General features: G+C 40.2%; 1 protein-coding gene across 3 annotated transcripts in view; it reads right to left on the minus strand.

The window, feature by feature from the left end:
* Reln (reelin) overlaps positions 1 to 20019 on the minus strand; it is a 457868-nt gene that overhangs the window by 100186 nt on the left and 337663 nt on the right. For all 3 annotated transcript variants that reach the window (XM_028890934.2, XM_037203573.1, XM_028890933.2), the window contains exons 21-24: positions 13076 to 13268; positions 12251 to 12363; positions 6241 to 6378; positions 5318 to 5504 (exon numbers count right to left, since the gene is read on the minus strand). In XM_028890934.2, the coding sequence (XP_028746767.1) occupies positions 5318 to 5504; positions 6241 to 6378; positions 12251 to 12363; positions 13076 to 13268 (631 nt within the window). The remainder of the gene's footprint in view (positions 1 to 5317; positions 5505 to 6240; positions 6379 to 12250; positions 12364 to 13075; positions 13269 to 20019) is intronic.

The raw sequence follows: 20019 nt of genomic DNA on the forward strand, positions 1-20019 counted from the left end.
TAGATATCATCCCTGTCTGCTCTTATTTTAATTAATCATTTTTATCATTTATTTTATTATTATTAAATTTTGAAACATAGTCTCACTATGCAGAATTAGCTGTCCTGGAACTCGCTATTGTAGACCATGGTGGCTTCAACCTACCTCCACCTCCTGAATGCTGGGAGGCTTGTGTTGAACTTTATTTTTCATGTGGGTTTTGGGGATTGAACCCAGGTCCCTGGCTGAGCCTGATACTATGATTCACTTGTAAATCAATTGGAGCTGGGTTTGACTCTCAGTATTTGATTCATTCTGTTCAGGAGCCTGTGGCCATTCTGAGTCCCTATTCTCTTCAAAGGTAATAATACCTTCCTTATAGAGTTGTGACAATTGGATTTAACAGCATGTGTATTGTGTTGGTACACTACCTGAATTCCTGAAGGCATATTTTCCCCAGAGACCTGCTCACAGCCCTTATCTCCAGAGCAAGTCACAGTGAAGTGGGCAGGACAGAACCTTCCTGACAAAAAGGAAGTTTTCCCTTTCTCCATTTACTTTGCTCATCCTCAAGTAGAGGCACTGGGAGGTGCCATTTAGGTAAGCTTCTAAACCATTCAACTGTCTCTTATGTCTTAAAGGGTTAAAACTTTCCTGAAATCCAATAGCTCACTTCCTCCTCTTGCTGTAAGTCCCTGTACCTCAGCATGCTGGGAGGATCAGACACAGGCTGACAAGAGGTTGTCCCTCCTGTGTAATCGCTTCAAGGTAAGGTGGTACAAGAAGATTGATCATGAGAATCTCCTGCCTAGCTAGGTTTTGCCAAAGTTAATTCATCATTAGGCTTTTCTGGTCTTGCAGGGAGCATGGGAGTTCAACTAGATGTTGGGAAGGGAAACTGAGATGATATATACAGACTAGTGTGAAACCCCTCACGCCCACACCGAGCCTTAGTTTCATCTCCTCGGAGAGTTCTTCTGTCCCAGGAACTGGCAGGGGTGACTCTCTGTGGAATGATTAAGAGAGCTTACTGCCATCGAGAGCCCTGAGGCTGGTTAAGAGTCCAAGAGAAACCGGGATGCTTGCCTGCAAATGACGACTGAGGTTGACCCCAGTGCAGGGGCTCATTCTTTAATCCTTTCACTGTCCAGTGTGAATTTGAGGAACTCTTGTTGTATGTGCTTTGTATTGCTTTAAACTGTTTGTTTGAGATATGGTAAATGAGAAACACCTCATTTTTTCATACCCCAGGACCACCACAGGAGGAGAAAAACTCCAAGAGTTAGCAGGTTAATTTCAATCTAGCAAAAATCGATGAAAAACACAGCATGTGGAAATGAGCCGGAAGGAAACGGCTCTAAGGTGAGAATTCTACAAATCCAATTATCACAATTAGCTGTTTGGAACAGGGTCTGTTGTGGACCCACAGCACAGGCTTCTTCCAGGTGACAGTTAGTCCATAGGGATTTGGAAACTGCTTTTGTAAGACTTTTAGAAATGGTGGGATATATTACACAAATATTTTGTTTGGCACTGAAAATATGTTTTCATAGAGAAATAGCACATATCATTTCTTTTGTTCAGGGACCTGAAATGTTGAACATTGTTTCAAAGGAATTAAGAGAAAAAAGGAAAAAAAAGGCTAATGACAAAATTTTTGTCAGAATATAGAATACGATGTAGTTAATTATTGCTTTGAAGTTTTCCTACTTTTTTCTGATCTATGGATTCATGCACATATATGCACACACGCACATGTGCTATGGGCCTGTGTACCTGTGTTGGAGTAACAGGCTGTGCATGTTTTCATTTCCAGAGTGGGAAAATTATCCTCCAGTTGATTTGAAATACTGTGAGAAACACCTCAGACATTCTAGTATTTTCATACCTGAGTCTGTACAAGAGGAATGGTTTGTAGAAGAAAAACAAACTAGAGCTTAAATGGCTTCCTACTTAAAGCATTCAGCTAGAATAAATCAAATCTTATCAGATAAGAGAGAACAGAACTCACAACAAAGCCTCTAAAAAGCAGTGAATTTAAACCTTTTGTGTCTCACTCTTTCCTTTATTCAAAATGCCACGAGAGACAAACTTGTATTTACTTAAAAGTAACCATTTCTTTAGAATTCCTACTTTTAGTTAAATCTATTAATTCTCTAATAACTGTGTTACACAAAACACCACGAAAAGAAGTCATAGACTTGTGCAGAGACAACATGACAGGTGTGGCTGCAGACCAGCTGATCCTTACGGAGTCTCCTTGGGTCACATGGCATTTAACAATTCCAGACCTCCTGAGACCTTTGAGGATCTACTGACAGTAAACCTAGACCATGGCATGCATTTTGGAGCTGGTCACTTTATCTAAAGCTCAGCTCAGCTAGTGTGACTGCATTCTGCCCAGCCCTGTGAGAAAGGCAGGAAGAGCACACCAGTTACTTATCAGGTCAGAGAGACTCTTAAGAACACAGGGCCTGGTATGGTTGCCCTAGCTCCTGCAGGCTGCATGGAAGCAGCAACCTTTCAGCAGGATATGGCACAGCTTATGTGAATGCACAGTAGGTGGAAGGCAGGGCAGTATATCAGAGCGAAGGCAGGGAGCCAGCCACAGCCGTTAGCCATGGAAGCTCCCCAGCTGGAAACAAATACTAGTGAGGCAGGTGGGGAAGGCAGGTTGGAGAGTAACTTGGACACTTGTGGTGAACGAGGGAGAGGATGGAGGGGTTTTAGAAGCATTAATTTAGGGGGTGGTACATGACCTACAACTCTTCCGCGTGTTGATCATTTGAAAATGCTCTACAATGGGGAATGTCCAGCTACTGGCTTCATCTCTCCCAAACTAGTGAGCACACAGCCTGGTCATTGCAGGCAGCACTCTATACCACTCCTCCTGGGACAGTGAGGAACCAACTGGAAACCTTCCCTGCTTTCCCTCTGGAATGAGTGACAGTCAATCTGACATGGGAATAGAAAAATAGCCTGTGAGTATATGTGTAACTGCCATCCCTGAGGACAGACCCTCCTAAGTTTTCCTTGTTTTGATTGCATGGATCTGATTTTCTACTCTTTTAGTTTAAGATAAATTTTCCACTTAGAATTCTAAAGAGGTAGATGTTACTAGAGAAAAAAGGGAAAATAAAAATAAAAGGTCCTGAGATATTTTTACAGAAGCCCAGAGGGGAAGGCTGGATTGAGAGATGCAGGGAACATTTTTACTTTTGAAATGATGATTTTTTAAGTAGAAGGGCATATATGTGGGGAAATTCAATGATCCCATTTCATAATTTACTTTAATATAAATAACAGTGATGGCTAATACTTATTGTGCCCAACGTGACTCTTTGCTCTTTATCTGCACTCACTGACTACCCCCAACAGTTGTCTTTACAGACAAGAATACCAAAATGCAGAGGAAAAACTCCACAAGGGGAGCCAGCACCCAGGCTCTGAAATGCAGCTCACCAAGACAGTCTGACTTTAGAAAACACAAGCTTGAATTAAGTGGATGTAATACTAATCTGTAACCCCGGACATTTTATGTTTAAAATGTCCATGTATGCATGTACACACACATTTGCCAGTGAAATATTTATAATCTTATTTTAAAACAGATGCTGATAGCAAGCACAGCCTCCCATTCTTCGGGTTCATGTTTCTACTGAGTATTGGTCACTTACTGAATATTATCTCTAAAGTTAGTGATGGTAGGATTTTCAGTGTCAATGGCCAGGAAATGTTGAGTGGATCCATCCTGAATTCTATCCTTCTCTGTCTTGTTTTCTTGCAGAGTCTTTGTTTTGCACCTGCACCAAAACAAAACCTGAACCTATTTTTGCACTTGCATGAATTAACTTTTCTTGGATTTCTGCCAAAACAAATTCTGCACTGTATCAGCCCTGTGGTATATCATCCAAACCTGTCTACTTGCTATAGGATGTAAATAGTGAGACATTTCTAATTGTTCCAGAATTGGTGACTATAACCCCTTTTATAAAGTAATGGTATTAAGCACTGCACATCCTAAAAACAGCTGTCAATAATTAGGGCTAGACATGTCACTCAGGTTGGAGCCTGCTCCATGTCTTCTCTCTCTCTCTCTCTCTCTCTTTTTCTTTTTACTGGAGACCATTCAGAGCAGACTGGAAAAGAATGGTCTGCCTGGACTATGGCATCGGAGGAGAGGAGGGAGGTTCCGCTCTTCCCTTAGCAAATCCACGTGGATTGGGGGTGTTCAAAGAGAAGCAGTTGTTGCAGTTCTGCCTGTGCCTGGCATCGAGTCCCTTGTTGATATTTACTAATTTGAATGCCTAACTGGGTGCTGCAACGAGGGAAGTGAACATTTCATGAACAAGCTTTATGGAGCATTCTACACATCAGTAGAATCTACCAGCAGCCGCTAAACTAAGACAGAACAGCCCCTGAGATAGATGAAAGTTTAGCTTGGCTAAGGCGGCCTGGGATAGCGTCTGTTTTTAACCCTAGAGATGATACAGCTCATGAGTGAAGTTTGTCTTCTGATGAGATTAGTATACGATATTTGCTCAATACAGTAGCTGCTCAGCCCCCTCCCCACAGGAACACTTCCTTCCTACAGTCACTCTTACTTCCTTCAACCACAGTCCTAAGATTCATGGGATGACAAATTCAATAAACACAAATTCTACACCGTTGACCCTAACTCCATCTACACAAGATCTCTAATGAAGTGGACTCTTCCATTGTGCCCACTTTATGGATGAGGAGGCTAAGTGAAGAGAGGATTAAGTAATGTGCCTGAAGTCACATAACTGGAAGTGGCAGAATCAGACTGAGTCATACACACACAATTGCTTCCCTAACCTCCGGGCTCTTCCATCCCTAGCCCTGTGCATCTCTTGCCCTAATCTTTCCCTCTCACATAGTCTAAAAGGGCAGAGTGAGGACAGATTAAAAGCCTGCTCTAGTCAACAGCCCTCAAGACATAAGCCCACACAGCACTGGAGCATAGAGAAGCTGGGATTTAAATGAAGTGCCAGAGCCTTGGCGGGTGAGGGGGTCCAGGATGTCACTCAGAGGTAGAATGCTTGCGTACCATGCCAGAGCTGACAGTTCAGTCTCTAGCACTGCACAGAACAAAATGAGCATAGTAGGAACTCTAAACTGCTTAACCTGTATTTGCAGTAACTCAAATCAATAATAGAACGAGTTTCCCAATGTCACAATAGCCCAGTCAGAAGCCAGGGCACGAAGGACAGTAAAACTATGTGATATTTGTAGCTGTGGAGGTTAGCATGTCTGTGAACAAGTCTCATGTCAAGCCAGCCACTGCCCTCATGGATCATTCCAACCCCCAGCATACCTTGCTGAAGTATAGGGAAGATCCAGAAGAAACAACCCCACAGCCTTGCTCTGGCTTTACAATTTCTCCCCCAATAACTTCTTGCCAGTCAGATTCCCAACCGTTTGGGTTCTCAAAATCTGACATAATTGTGGAAGGAAGTGCAGCTTCTGGGTGGCATTCAGTTCCTTGGTATCCCTGGTCACACCTATGAGAACAGTGAAAGTAACCAAGTCATCAGACACACAATGACTACTTAAGGTGTCCCCACATGTCATGTTCCCCTAGGTCTCACCCTTACACTAGATATCCCTATAGCATTAATGTATATATGATATGGTACTATCTTCAGTTTTCATATTCCTCAAAATGGGCAGAATCTTTAGTTACAGATATTATGTAAAAATTGTGGAATTTAAGATTAAGAAGTAATGAATGACACATGGGCTTATGTTTGTGCAAGAGAGACTGGGATTTCCCCATTGCTTTAAAAATGTCATATATGTAGGTTCATTCATTTAGTTAACATGTCACTCTGGTGATGTTTTATAGTTCTGATTAAATCACGTATTTTGGGGTCTTGTAGTATTCAAGTGTAGTTACTTTCCTTCCATGTGCACAACCTTGAAGTGCTGTAGGAGAGAGTTCTGAAGTGTTTGACTAATTGAAGATGATGAGGGATAGGCGGGAAATAACAGCAAGGCCTTCAAATTAACCCAGCAGACCTTGTCTGGAGTTTAGATGTAGAGGTTTAGAATACATATGGCTTCACATGAATGTAAGTGTCTTTTACATGTAAAATAAGAGCAGAGGGAGATTCGATTTCTTTTGGCGATTTTGTGATTTATGAGTCTTTGCACTGACTGGGAAAATAACCGCTGAGATAAACCCACAGACACCAAGCCTGAGACTCGGGAGTGGACCGTACGCTCAGGAGCACATACCTGCACAAGCCATGGTCGCATGAGCCGTGCCCACTGCACATGTTGGGGCACTGCTGCCCAATGTAAATGCTGTCTAACGCCCACTCATCCTGGGCTGTATAATAGCTCTGGCTCCAGCGGAAGCGGGTGGCACTGGACCTAGGAGTAAAGCAGGCAGTATCAGTTGAACTACGGCGTTTCTCACTAAGAACACCAGAGTTCAGCACCTTTCTGATAACAAAGTCTCCGGAACTTCTATTTAGGCTCCCAATATTTTTTGGTTTAATTTCCACTCAATTATTTTGCAATTCAACAATTCTATTATGAAAGAAAGTTGAAAAAGAGCCTGCCTATATTGTGCTTTAATCTTAATTTAGTTGAAGCATTTTAAAGAAAAATAGAGGGCCAGACTTTCTGTTGTTACTTGAAAATTTGATTCTAGAAATAAAGAAATAACATTCGAAAGTAAAAGCTACCTATTAAATAAAACATGTCCTTCACAGATGAGAATATGAAATATTTTACCCCAAGTAAAACTATTTCTCAGAACAAGCACACCAGTCATTATTGGCAGACTTCGTTTGGTTCAGAATATAAAACAAAAACTTTAGAATGCAATTTTGGGGTTGAGAAGACACACTGAAAAGTTCTATTTAGAAAGAAGATTATCTGCATGTGAGGATGTACTTATTTCTGAAACACAAACTTGCTTGAGTCTCATGGGCCAGTGGACTTTAAATAGAGATGAAAAGTTAAACACAGATATTTGCATTGACGTCAGAGTCTAAAGATATTTTGAGATTCATACAAAAAAGGCTCAAAATCAGTGACCACTTGAAAACATTTTTTAAAAAATTACAGAGACTGTGCAAAGTGTCCCACCATAGGTAGTGAGCTCCAAAAAGCCAGCTCATTCACCAGGGATGGATCCTGATCTTACTGCTTGGAGTCCCTTAAGCAGATCAAGCTACACAACTGTCTAGATTACGCAGAGGGCCTAGTCCACAGCCTTGATGTAGGGGGAGGAACTTGGACCTGCCTCAGCTGAATGTGCCAGGCTCTGCTGACTCCCCATGGGAGGCCTTACCTTGTCGGATGAGGGAATAGGGGGTAGGTTGGGAGGAAAGACGTGCGCATGGGGTGGGGGGGGCAGGAGGAAGGAAGAGAGGGGGATCTGTGATTAATATGTAAAATGAATAAAAAATACTTGATAAAAATAAAAACATAAAAACGAATAAAAAATTACAGAAAAAAATTCACCTTTAGGAATTTACAGAGATCTGTGATGAATTCTTTTTAGTCAAAGTGCTAAAACAGCCACAATAAACAGCAGCACCAGCAATGAAGAATTCACAGAATTCTTGTGAGTGCTTAGCTCTGGTGATTACAGCACTCCCTAGCACACTCTACAGACACACTTGCTCTGTCTCAGAATGATCCATAATAATCCATAGTGATCACACATAATCACACCACAAGTATGCAACAGCTTGCTAAAATCCAGACTAAGCTTTTACTTTGTTTATAATCTGTTGCTAATAACTTGTGTTTTCATTTGTAGCGGATGGTTCCAGGGCTCACTGAGGGCCTCCAGTAGATGGGGCATCTCTATGGTAGTAGGCTTATGTTTGTAATTTAACAGTCACCTGATTTTCATAGTTCTGTAACTAACTGGCTTTTAGAGAAGCCTACAACAAATGCAGATTCCATCAGAGTACCGTGGTGGTTTGAATAAGAATGGCTTCCACAGGCTCAGATATGTGAACGCTTTGCCATCAGGGAGTGGTATTACTTCAGAAGGAATAGGCAGTGTGGCCTTATGTCACTGGGGATGGGCTTTGAGGTTTTAAAGGCCCATACCTGGCCCAGAGCCTCTCTCTTCCTGTTGCCTATGGATCCAGATGTAACTCTTAGCTACTTCTCAGCACCACCTCTGCCTGCATGGCACCATGCTCCTCACCATGATGATAATGGACTGAACCTCTGAAACTGTAAGGAAGCCCCGATTAAACGTTTTCTTTTATAAGAGTTGCTGTGAACGCTGGCTAAGACAAACATAGTGCCCTATAGAATTGAACCAAACAAAACTCATGGACCACTCTCATCATGAAAAGGAGAGGTGCTCTATTCTTTTAAAACTGACTATAATCTGAGTCAGACCCAGAGTCCCAGCGGACTGGTCCATGGTCTTTTTGGAGACAAGCACAGTACTCATCGAAATAGTTTGTACAGGGACAGAATAAATTAGGTGCTCAAAAAATAGTGTGCTAAAAATTAGTCAAACAGGCTAGAAGCGGAGTGTGTTTCTAACTTCTAAAGGCAAAAGACTGAAGAATGCACAGGAGTCAGGATGAGACACCTTTGACTCCAGCTCTGCAGCTCAGCAGCTGTGTGATGTTTAGTGAGAAATCCAAACGGTCAGAGCTTTTCGTTCCTCACTGTGGACAAATTGATTTTTAGGATCCCTTGAAGTCTCTGACTCTGAAGTGGTAGTTTATTGTCTTCACAGTTAGATGCCTTTACAGCACTGATGAAAATTATTTTGAGGCTTTCTACTTGCAGTAGTAAAATTGGGTAGGGGTGTTGAGAAACCCTTCTTAGGTTTCCAGCTTATATTCTTACAGCCACATGTGCATCTAAGTTTTTCCCTAAGGAAGAATTCATGCTCATGAATTCTTGAAGAGGTATGTCCTAACCATAGAAAGCTTAAGGTTATTTCACTTAAATATACTCCACATATTGATGTCAATTAAGAGGAAAGCCAGGAAAAAGAGGTTGAATATTGGATTAGTTTTTAGTGAGGAAAAAAATTAATTGTGTGAGCCATCTCCAGCTAATCACATGAGGGAAGATGAGGTGTGATCACACTGATTCACAGGTGCATCATTGTTCAATGCTGTCCTCAACACAAATACTTCATTTGCCAAGCCATTCTACCACCTATCTGTCTGTCTGGTGTCCATCCATCCACCCACCCACCTACCCACCCATCCATCTACCCACCCATCCATCCATCCATCCATCATCTCTGAAGAGGTCATGCAATAACACTGACTTGCATTTAAAATCCAAACTTCAAATTCTATGGATTTCTAAAAGCAACAAAACTTGAGGCATACCCCCTCTTCCCATAAACTTCAAGACCAAAGTATACTGGCATCCACTCATTTCTCCATGCTTATGTAACCTGAAGAATCAAGGTAAATGAAGGCTAACTAAATTGTATTTTCCACCTTTAGAGTTCCTGTAATTGCATTTGTCCAATTATTCTGAAACTCATTCAGTCGTTAGGTGTTGATTTGTTTATGAAGTCAGCAACTGACAGCTGTTTGGGTCTCATTAGGCCCTGTTCTTATGTAAATGTCCCTCATAAAAATGAAATTAATTTTCATTGGGTAACAAATGTTCAGTTCATATATAGTGTAATTTCTCTGAGCAGGTGTATCCAGTAGCTCTTTCCACTGGACAGTTATCCGATCAAGCACATTCTACAAAGTTAACACACCTAGGATAACGCAAGGACCATGCTTGCTTTAATGTATTCAATTTATATTTGCATCCATGTTTGAGTCAAAACAGCAGAACAATGATTTGGTCAGAGAAATAACACTGCTTCAAACCAAACTGTTTCTTTCCCCAGTGGAATGCTGTTTGTGAAAACTTAAAATAAGCTTAATAAAAAAAATACCAAGGATGCTGAGGAGACGAAATAAGTTTAATCTTTATGGTAGAGACTTTAATCATTATATACTCAGAAACAATGGCAACAACCAACTTAGAGCTTTTTTCATGTAGCAATAATATTTAGATTAACTATGAGTCAAAGTGAATACTAAAATAACTACTATCCTGGGCTGATGGTTTTTAACATAATATTTCACTTTTCCCTCCCAAGGAGTCTAAAGGAAACGGGGAAAGCAGAATTTGGTTCTGAGTACATGTGCTTAGAGGCACATGGCAGCACGAGCAGTACTTGGTTCTGTTTGGAAACAATCTATCTGAGAAGTGTAATTGGCACACCAAGTAAGTTTCTTCACGGCATTCCCACGTGTGTACAGTGTCACTGCACTTTACTCATCTTTCTCCTTCCCCCTCTCCCTCCTGCTGGACCTCTTCCTGATACCAAAGGTCCTTCTGTTTCTGTGACATAGATGTACATATACGTCTTACAGCAACCACCTTTTTAGTACATTGATGCACTTTGAATCAAAATTCTATTTAATTTTCTAACATTCCATAAAGACATCTACTATAGCACAGGCACTCTAATAAATGTAGAGTTTAAGGGTCACCACATTTCCCTTCAAGAGTTCAGGTAACACTGATGAAGAGTAACCTTTTCTGACTCAGACCTGGTGATATGGTTCAGTGGTTAAAAACACTTGCTGCTGTTCCAGAGGACCTGGGTTTGATTCCCAGGACCCACTGTCAATAACCCCAGGTCCAAGAGACCTAATGACATCTGGCCTCTGAGGGCACCAGGCACACAGGTGTCACCATACAGCCCAAACACTCAAACACATAAAAATTTAAAAAAGAATGATAGTTTAGAATGTTTCTAGGGGTAAAAAGACATCTCTGTAACACACTATTGGTACTATCTTAAGAGTGCCATTTTGAAACCGAACCATATCTGCTCATGAGTAAAATCACTTTGGTGTTTTTCTTAATAATGAGAGAAATAAATTTAATTATGCAGCAATGAAGACTGAAAGCCCTCAGAAGTTTGCACTCAGAGTGATCAGTGTTTCAATTGTTTGAGGTGTTGTTTTACATATGCTTTCATTGAAATACATGCTTGGAATATCATTGAAATTAAATCAAAATCTTGATTACATTCCCAGCAGTAGACACAAAAGAGTAGAATATTAAAGAAAGCAAGGGCTTATTATACAAAGCATCAATAGAATATCTTGGAAATGGCTCACAGTGGGACAAAAAAAAACCCTGTGGAAATCAAATTTCAAGCATTTTATTCCAACTGACATAATGATGTACTCTAAAAACAATCAAGGAGCCATTCTTAACACAGTGCAGCCATTCAGTCTTCAACAGAAGTTATAAAGTAAGTCTGGGTTGTCACCTGCCCATTGCCTTTGTGAGGTACCTAACTTTTATATAGAAAACAATCAGAGAAAGATTTGTTTAGTCATTTTCTCTTCATAAAAAGTGCACTGAAGGCATATGCCACAGGAAGATACAATGCTTCCTTGTTTATGCTTTTTCTTCTACACATATACCAGAATCCTAGAAGTCCAGGGTGGTGAGGAACCTTTAAGACAAACTAATTAAAACAGTCCAGTCACAGGGCTCCATCTTGAAGAGGTAGGTGGTAACAGTCAGGATCATGTGGCTGGTTGATCACTGGTGGAGCTATATTGAGAATTCAGACCTAATTTGCAGCCCAAGGCTTTTTCTTTGGACAAGCTTATGCTGACAAAAGACTTTAATATTATCCATAGCACTGAATGAAAAAAAGGCAATAATATTGCAGTGTTTTGACTGACCAGACTAAGATGAAAAAATGTAATGTCTGCAAAAAACTATTATGATTTTTCTCTTCCCCCTTCTTGATTGTTCTTTCTTCCTTGTTTACTGAGGCCTCTTCCTCCCAAGGGATGATTTCTATTGTTACTAAAAAAATGTGACTAGAAAAAGAATGTGTGCTAAGCTTTTGTTGTAAAATGTTGGGCTTTGCAATGAGAAAATAAATTTGCAATGCGAACTGCTTGTATTTCTAGATCCCTTGTATCATTTCATTTTGAATGTTAAATGTAAAGAAGTAGGCTCATTGGCTTTTCTGCAAAAGCAAAATTTTTGGGCAAGAAGAGAGGCCAGAAACACTGGGAAAAACAAATTTTCATATTTCTCATTAGCTCCATTTTATAAAAACCTGAGTATAAAAGCAAGACTGGGCTTCTGAATGGAGAGAAAATAGTCTTACTATTCTGTTGAGCTTATCTTCACACTCAGATCATGATAACAGAAGAGAAATGGAAGTAACAGCCATGTTTAGGACATCCTTGCTCACCAGGTCTTCTGGGGAAGAAGAACAATGACTCTCCTCCACTGTGTGAACTCACTGGCATGGTAAATGCTAGCAGATGTAAATTCCTGGCAACTTGGCATACTGGGAAGGCATTCCTGAAAGAGGCAAAAGTTAAAGTCACCCTCCCTTTGCCTGCTGGAGATGTTTCATCTCCTACTGCAAGAGAAAAAGAACTCAGAGAAAGCTAAAGCCATAATCTTAGCTTTTGGAACTAGGGACCAAATTCATGATTTTTCCTTCTGTGACATTTAAAACATTTGGGAAGTAATTACAACTGAGATTTCATCATAGAATTAAACATCTTTCAGTTCTCACCACAAATAGAAATAGATGAGGATTAATTTCGACCTATTAACATTAGCATTTGTAAAATCTATCCTATGTGTTAAAATATTTTTGCATTTATGGCACTGTCAGATTATTGGGGTATGTGTGTCACATGTAAAGTAAATTTATTACCAAAATTAGATTATAGTTCTTATTTGTTTGTTTCTAAGGTCAGAAGGTACCACATTCCCCATGGTTGGGAAAAGAGATTGAAACATGCCATAGGGGAAGAAGAGTAATGTTTTCTGAGGAAAAGAGTTAGAGAAATAATACTCAAAACACTATCCAAGAGTATCCAGTCAGACTATGCTTATTTATTTTATTTCCAATTGCTCTTTGGTATCTGCTACGTGGGTGGGTGGGGCATGTCTCTTTGTGATGGTTCTAACTTGATGTCAATTCTAGGCTGTATAATGCGGGTTTTTTTTTTTCAACTAAAGGAAGAAGATAGCAATTGCAAGCATTAGAGAAAACACGTACTTCTTGTACGAGGTGCCATGTAAGGCCGTGGTTGGCTGAGTACTCCAGCTTCACCTGGTTGTCCATGTGAGGAGTGTATTTCTGGCCACATCCCATCACCAGGCTGAACTGAATCATATAGGATGCTCCGATCTGCATTGACTGTGTTTCCACATAGCGCATGCTTGAGGCAAGTTTAGAATCTCCCGTAAAACTGAAAGAAACAAGATGGAAATTGGATACTTCTACAGAGCGATATATTGGAGAAAGATTGAGTTGTCATTCTGTATGCCCAAACAGTTTCATTTTACTTATTTAAACTTTGCCAAGTTGTAGAATAGATTTCAGTAAGTCTAAGAAATTAAATTTATAACAAAGAAGACCTTTATGAATGTTAATACGTATAGTTTGTCAGATGTATCTGAACTGAGAACTCATATATTACTCTCATAATTTTGGCAGCTGGAATCTATCTCAATGAAATAATTCTAAATGCAAAGACAATTTTATAAAAACATGGTGAATATTAAATCGTTACTTTTATTAGTAATTGGTAGTTATCTCAGAGCCTAATTAGAGGGAAATTGGAAAGTTTAAGTAACCTGGAATGGGCACCTGGCAGAATACCCTCTATATTTCAAATATTGATGAAGATGATACAAATATATTAAAATGCACATCATGATTAGGTTTCAATACTATCCACAAAATACCACATAAAGTCATTGACTAGAATGTTTGTGGTGGTGGAAAATTTGACAATTTACTAATTTTTTGTTTTGCTTATTTTCAAAATATTTTTAATGCTCATGAATTCAATATTGAAAATGTTGTACACATTTTTAATCTTTGTGTCCAAAGTCAGTCAAATTCTTGTTTTGGTCTTCAAGTGAGCATCCTGTAACTATAGTGGCAAGATGTCTGAAGGCAGACAAAAGCATTATCATTTTTAGGAAAAATTCTCAAGGGATTTGTAGTCTATCCAGGATTAAACTATGGACACATTTTAACTTTAGTTACATGGGTCAATGTAAGCTACCCTAGGTCAACTGCACTCAGATTAGCTACCAGCACACTGTGTCTTCCATTCATTCAATAATTCTCTCAAGTAGTGACACACATAGTCGATGTGTCCAAAAGAATTAATGTAATGTTCTGTGAAATATTTGATTCATTTAATATACTTCATGATCTTTGGTGGAATCCAAGAAACATGGAGTAACTATTGTAACTTGATCATATTAGAGATTAAAATGTTATTTAAAAATGGGGGGCTGGGGTGATCACTTAGGGCAAAGTGCTTGCTCCACAAGCTTGAGAACTTAAGTGTGATCTCCAGCACCCACATACAAAGCAAAATGTGGTGGTGTGCTGTGGAGGTCTAGACAAGTAGATTTCAGGTTCATCGCCTATCTATCCTAGCCAAATCAGTGGGCTCAGATCTCAGAGAAACCTTGTCTCAGAAATCAAGGTGGATGGCTCTGGAGGAATTACAGCTCAGGTTTATCTCTGCCTTCCATCTACACATGCACAAATGAGTATGCAACCACCTCCTCCAAGGCATTATTTAATAATTGGACTATTGCCCATCTGTAGTAAGTTCATAATGGACTTAGAAGTTTATAATCAAGGTTATAAAATATAAACTTTCTCCAATAATTAATAATTACTGTTTATCAGTTTTAAACTAAGACTTTCCACTTGAACGATGAATATGAAAAGAAAACAGAAAGGCTCAATCTCTAGTTTAGTAGAATGTTCAAGAGAAGTCATATTAACTACTGCTGGCCTTTAAATGTAGCTAAGAAATAGAAAATGCTACAACTTGCTCATCATTAACAATAGTGCTTATCACTTGTTGAGTCTCAGCCTAGTCCTAAGACTGGGCTGTGCACAATGCCCACATTATCTTCCTTAGATTCAAGCTTACAGTAATGCTGTATAGTGGGAACAATTATTTCTTTCAATGGATAAGGAAATAGGGTAAATGGTAAATGGTAGTAATTGATAAAGTTTCAATCAGAAGTCAGCATTGCGGAGCTCCAAAGCCCTTGCTTTTCAATTATTCTAAGATTGAGGGAAGTATTGCAGTTTGAAATAAATTCTTTTACAGCCATTTTATAAACCATGAGCTTTCAGTTATTATACAGTGATCTTGTGTTGTAAGAATATAAAGCCATGACTTCTTTCCATGTTATAAAATATAACATGTAATCCTAAAAGTGTAAAATGTTAGAAGTAAGTTTTTAGTAATATTGGCAAAATAAAAGACATAACAAAAACAGTAATGAGCCATACAGGTTTGAACCTATGTTTTAGTTGGCATAAAGGTTTTCCAACTTTAAAACATTTTTTTCTCCTGTGAAAATTAAGTGCTGTTTTAGCCTTAGGTGGTTTTGTATTATTATTTAAGATGGAGGTTATTAGACAGACAACAAGGCTTTGTTTAAATTGTCTTTGTGTTAAAAGATACCCTGTCTCCTGGACATCTTCACGTGCAATGCCACACAGGACCCCAAGGGTCTGCAGGTGACAGCCACTGGGCTCTCACTTCTGCCAGGTCAACACTTCCTGACCCAGCATCTGAGAACAGTTCAGACCATTTCCACAGCCTCCTTGCTGAGAAGCACCAGTGTCTTCATTTCATGCAGAAACAGAAGGAAATGGTGTGATTTACAAACACTGTACCTCCTCTTTGCACTGTTGCAAAGGTAACCATGAACTTGGCAAGAGAGTAAAAACACACCTGAGAGAGATTTTAAAGTTGCTAGAATACCAAGAAAGAAACAAATTAAAAAGTATATAATTAAGCATTGACAACAAAATTCTTGCTTAACACCTACATCTATCAGCTGTTAAGTAGGTGTCCTGAGTTGTTTGTGGCAGATCTTTGTGGGCAGGTGGATGCAGCTGCCAGCCAGTTTTCTTTCTCTCCCCCACCTTTCAGCCAGTCACACTGTGTGCACCATTGTTTTCTCATCAGTTAGATGCAAGTGGAAGATCACCTTTCAGCGATGGTCACACTGTGTGCACCACACGTCCTCATCAGTTAGAGATAACTGGAAGATTCTGGGGTAGATCTACCTCAAGCTTTTTTTTTTTTTTTTTTTTTTTTAAAGTTGAAAATAATTTTTTTTGGTACAGTATGTTCTGATCATGGTTTTCCCTTCCCCAACTCCTCCCAGAGATGGAATGGGCTGCCATACCCTTTGCCTGTTGCTCCCGCAGACTACCTCTCTAGCCTGGCAGCTCTCATCTGGTGGAAACCATGAGGCCATGCTGTGGATGGAGTCCTTCCAGCTGAGACTGTACCACAAGAGGTAGAGAGTGCCTGACTCTGGCAGCCTTGTGGACTGCCTGTGCTCTCCACCCTGGGCTGTCTATCCCAGTACTGCTCACTGCAAAGAACAAATCAGTGTCTTTACTTTTGTTTATGAGACAGTCTTGTTTTTGTTCTAACTTAGAACCAAATGCATTTCTAACCTACGTGTCTGACACACTTCAGTACTGAATGATATCTATCCTGATGCCTCAATCTGAAACAAAACAACAGAAGAAAAGTACAGGTATCCACACTTTAAACGCTAGCCCATTCATGGTCACACGACTGTTTCTGACTTATGAAAGATCTGAGCCAAGGGTACTGGGCCTGCTGTTCCCTCCCTGGGTTCTTATTCAGCTGGGGTTTCAGAAGAAGAGAATTTGATGGGCTGAGTCCCTTCATTTGCAGAACTGCTCCTCTTTGCTGCATGCCGAAGTCAAGATCTGTTTATAAAGGCAGAAATGAGCTGAACTGCTTCTGTAGCAAGCACTGAGATGTAAAGAATAGCCCACATCAGCATTTTGGAGAGAAATTCTGGGGACACAGTGCACTGGGAATCAGGATGTTTGGCTTCATTAGTGATGTTGCAAGGGTGTCTCAAAGAAACACCTTTTAAAAATGACTGTATCTACTTACAATATTTAATGAGAGAGTAGGGATATCTCTTTCCACTGGACAGGATTATCTCTCTCTGCATTTTCGCACCCAGGAAGACTTGCGGGTGCTCTGTAACACTTGCCAAATGGATAACACAGCAATGTAACTTGATTGCCAAAGGTCAACACTTACTTTGTGGCAGAGCCCCTCTGCCTCTCCCCACTTTGCCTCTTGTGGATAGCAGGGAAGCGGACTTCAGGATCAGATTGGAAGTCTTTTCCACAGGGGAGGAAGGAGCTCATATCTCACTCCCCTAAGCAGCCCCTAAGATGCAGAGCTCTGCTAGAATCTCACAAAAGTAACCTGTGTGGGACACTTTGGGTTTCTAAGAGGTAGGTGATCTCATTTGACCTTTGAGTCAAGACCATCTGGGAGCCTTAACTGGGAAAAACTGAGAGGTTGAGTTGTCCCAGGGCTACACAGCTGATAAGAAGCTAGCAGAAGCATTATAGAAAGCCCATCCACTCTAAGCCCTTTCCATTATGGAAAGGGGAATGAGGACTTTGAATGAGGGAACAGGAAGGCTTCATAAAACTAGTTATTTAAATTCTTAACCAACTCAGACAAGGTTTTGGCGAGTTTTGAGTAAAGTCACTTTGTTTATTTTCAGGGTGTGTTTTCCATCTCTGGGGGGTGGGAGAGACTTTTGTATCTGAAATGTGGAGGTAGTCAGCCAAAGTAAGGGAGAAGCAAATCTACATGGACTAGCTGAGTCACCCATGGACTCAGCCACTTTGGACAACTTTTTTTTTTTTTTTTTTTTTTTTAAAGAAAGTTAATATAGATGAATTTCCATTACTATATCATGGGGGAAGATGGCAGCATTATTTAAATTTCTTAGAAACATAGACAATATTCTGATTTTTTTCCTTAATAGTTTCACAGGAAGGAAGAGCTCTACAGAAGTGCCACATGTTTGTTTGTTTGTTTGGATTCTTGTCAGACATTTCAGTCCATTGCAGGAGATGTCAGTCAGTTAATCTTGGGTACCACCCATCCTTTTGGTTCTGTTCTTATAATTAAAGATTTGACAGAAAACCTTGTTGATATTGTGGGATTAAAGGTGGCATTTGACCTCAGCTGTCATTTTTACATTACTATATCACAAAGCAGATGTACTCATGTTTTAGTGGCTGCAATTCTGTGGTGGGGAGGAGACCACTATTTATATTTTGACATACATATTTCCAGACATTTTTTGCCTTAGACTTTTACACACACACACACACACACACACACACACACACACACACACACACACACTTTGTTTTGCATAGATTTGCCTTTTCCTTTTTACAATGATTTTATTATCATCTTCCTATACTGAAAAAAAATACGACAAGGCATTGTAATTGTCAGTGAAGGCAGCCAGCATCTATGTATGGAATTTTGAGGAAGTATTTCCACTTTTTGCCTTTATAACCAATGCTTATATAATATGTATTTGTGTGGGTCTTTGGGTACTTATCCATAGTTAGCTGGGATAAATTCCTAGAATTAGAATTGCTTACTAAATCAACTCCCACTGCCAGGCGGTCCTCCATTAGTAGTGACTGGTGTGAGTGACTGGTGTGAGTGTGGCATCACAGATTGGCAGAAGCGTCCATTATAGCTACTTTATGCCTCTTGTCTATCTGCAGTTTTGATTAGTAGGGATATTGAAGAGATATCTGTATTTGTGTGGGGAGCACAGTAGTTTTTGTGTATTTTCCCATGTTCCAGAAGTAGAGTTAATCTTTTCCTTGTTGATTTGAAAAGTTCTCCACACATTGAGGATGTATGATATGTCAGCTATATTAGTAGTATCACTGTGCTCCTAGCTCGGCTATTATTAATTTTAATTTGCAGCTTTTGTTTTTTTCTTGTCATGTATTTATTCCATGGCCATTTGCAGTCTGTGGGTTTTTAAGTGGCTACCCCCCCTTCTTGTTTGTATAGCTGACATTTCAGGGTTATGCTGGCAATTAAAGCTATTTTGGGGTGCATGTGTTCTTAGCACCTGCTTCAGGCTGCTTTTAGGTGTTTTGTTCTTTCCAACTGCTTTTCCTTTCTTATCTTTACCATTCCAAAAGGAAGTAAGTGAAGTTTCTATTCTACAGTTTCTTCATTCCTGTGCTCATTCTCTCAGTGTAGAAATGTCTATATAGTTCCAGCTACTTGGCTGCTGTTTATTGAGCTTTTATAGAGAAGCACTTCTCTTTGAAAAAAACGGAGCATAAAATTTAGCAGTCACCCCCTTCCCCAGAAGGACTGGATAACTTCAGTTTACAGAAGACAGAAGGGACAGCGATGGGACTCCAGAGAGAGAGGCTGTCAGTCCTGTAAACAGTGGCTCTGGTCTTTCTAACCAGGCACTGTGGACTTACAGCAGGTACTGTAGGATGCACAGGTAAGGGAAGGCTGATGGGATCCCCAGGGAGCGGCTCCTCCTGCCTTGTTCCACTGTCTGGAGTTTCATTTGCAGCCCACTCACCCTCCCGTGTCTCCTGGGGCCTGAGGACAATTCACCCAACTTCTAGATACCAGGAGATAATCTCAGTCACTTTAAAAGCCACCAACAATTGTTGATATAAAATGGTTTTGAAGTCCTTGGTCAAGTTTTAGTTTGTGAGGCCTTTTTTCCCCCTTTACATCTCATAGTGTTTTTTGAAGGAAATGTTCAGCAGTGGGAGTAAACTGTGGCAGAAAAAGACAACACTCTTTTGGGTGACAGGTTGTGTTCCCAGAGAGGAGATGTCTGATGGATGGAGGTGGGGTGGGGGTGGGGTGGGGTGGGGGGTGTGGCTTCTGCTAACCCTCAATGAACCTGTGTGTGTGTGTGTGTGTGTGTGTGTGTGTGTGAGAGAGAGAGAGAGAGAGGAGAGGGAGAGAGGGGAGAGAGAGAGAGAGAGAGAGAGAGAGAGAGAGAGAGAGAGAGAGAGAGAGAGAGAATGAATATATGAGCGTGTGTGAGAGAAAGTGAGTATGTATGGGTGTGTATGTGAGA

Source organism: Peromyscus leucopus, chromosome 3, assembly GCF_004664715.2.
Source record: "Peromyscus leucopus breed LL Stock chromosome 3, UCI_PerLeu_2.1, whole genome shotgun sequence".
Classification (NCBI taxonomy): domain Eukaryota; kingdom Metazoa; phylum Chordata; class Mammalia; order Rodentia; family Cricetidae; genus Peromyscus; species Peromyscus leucopus.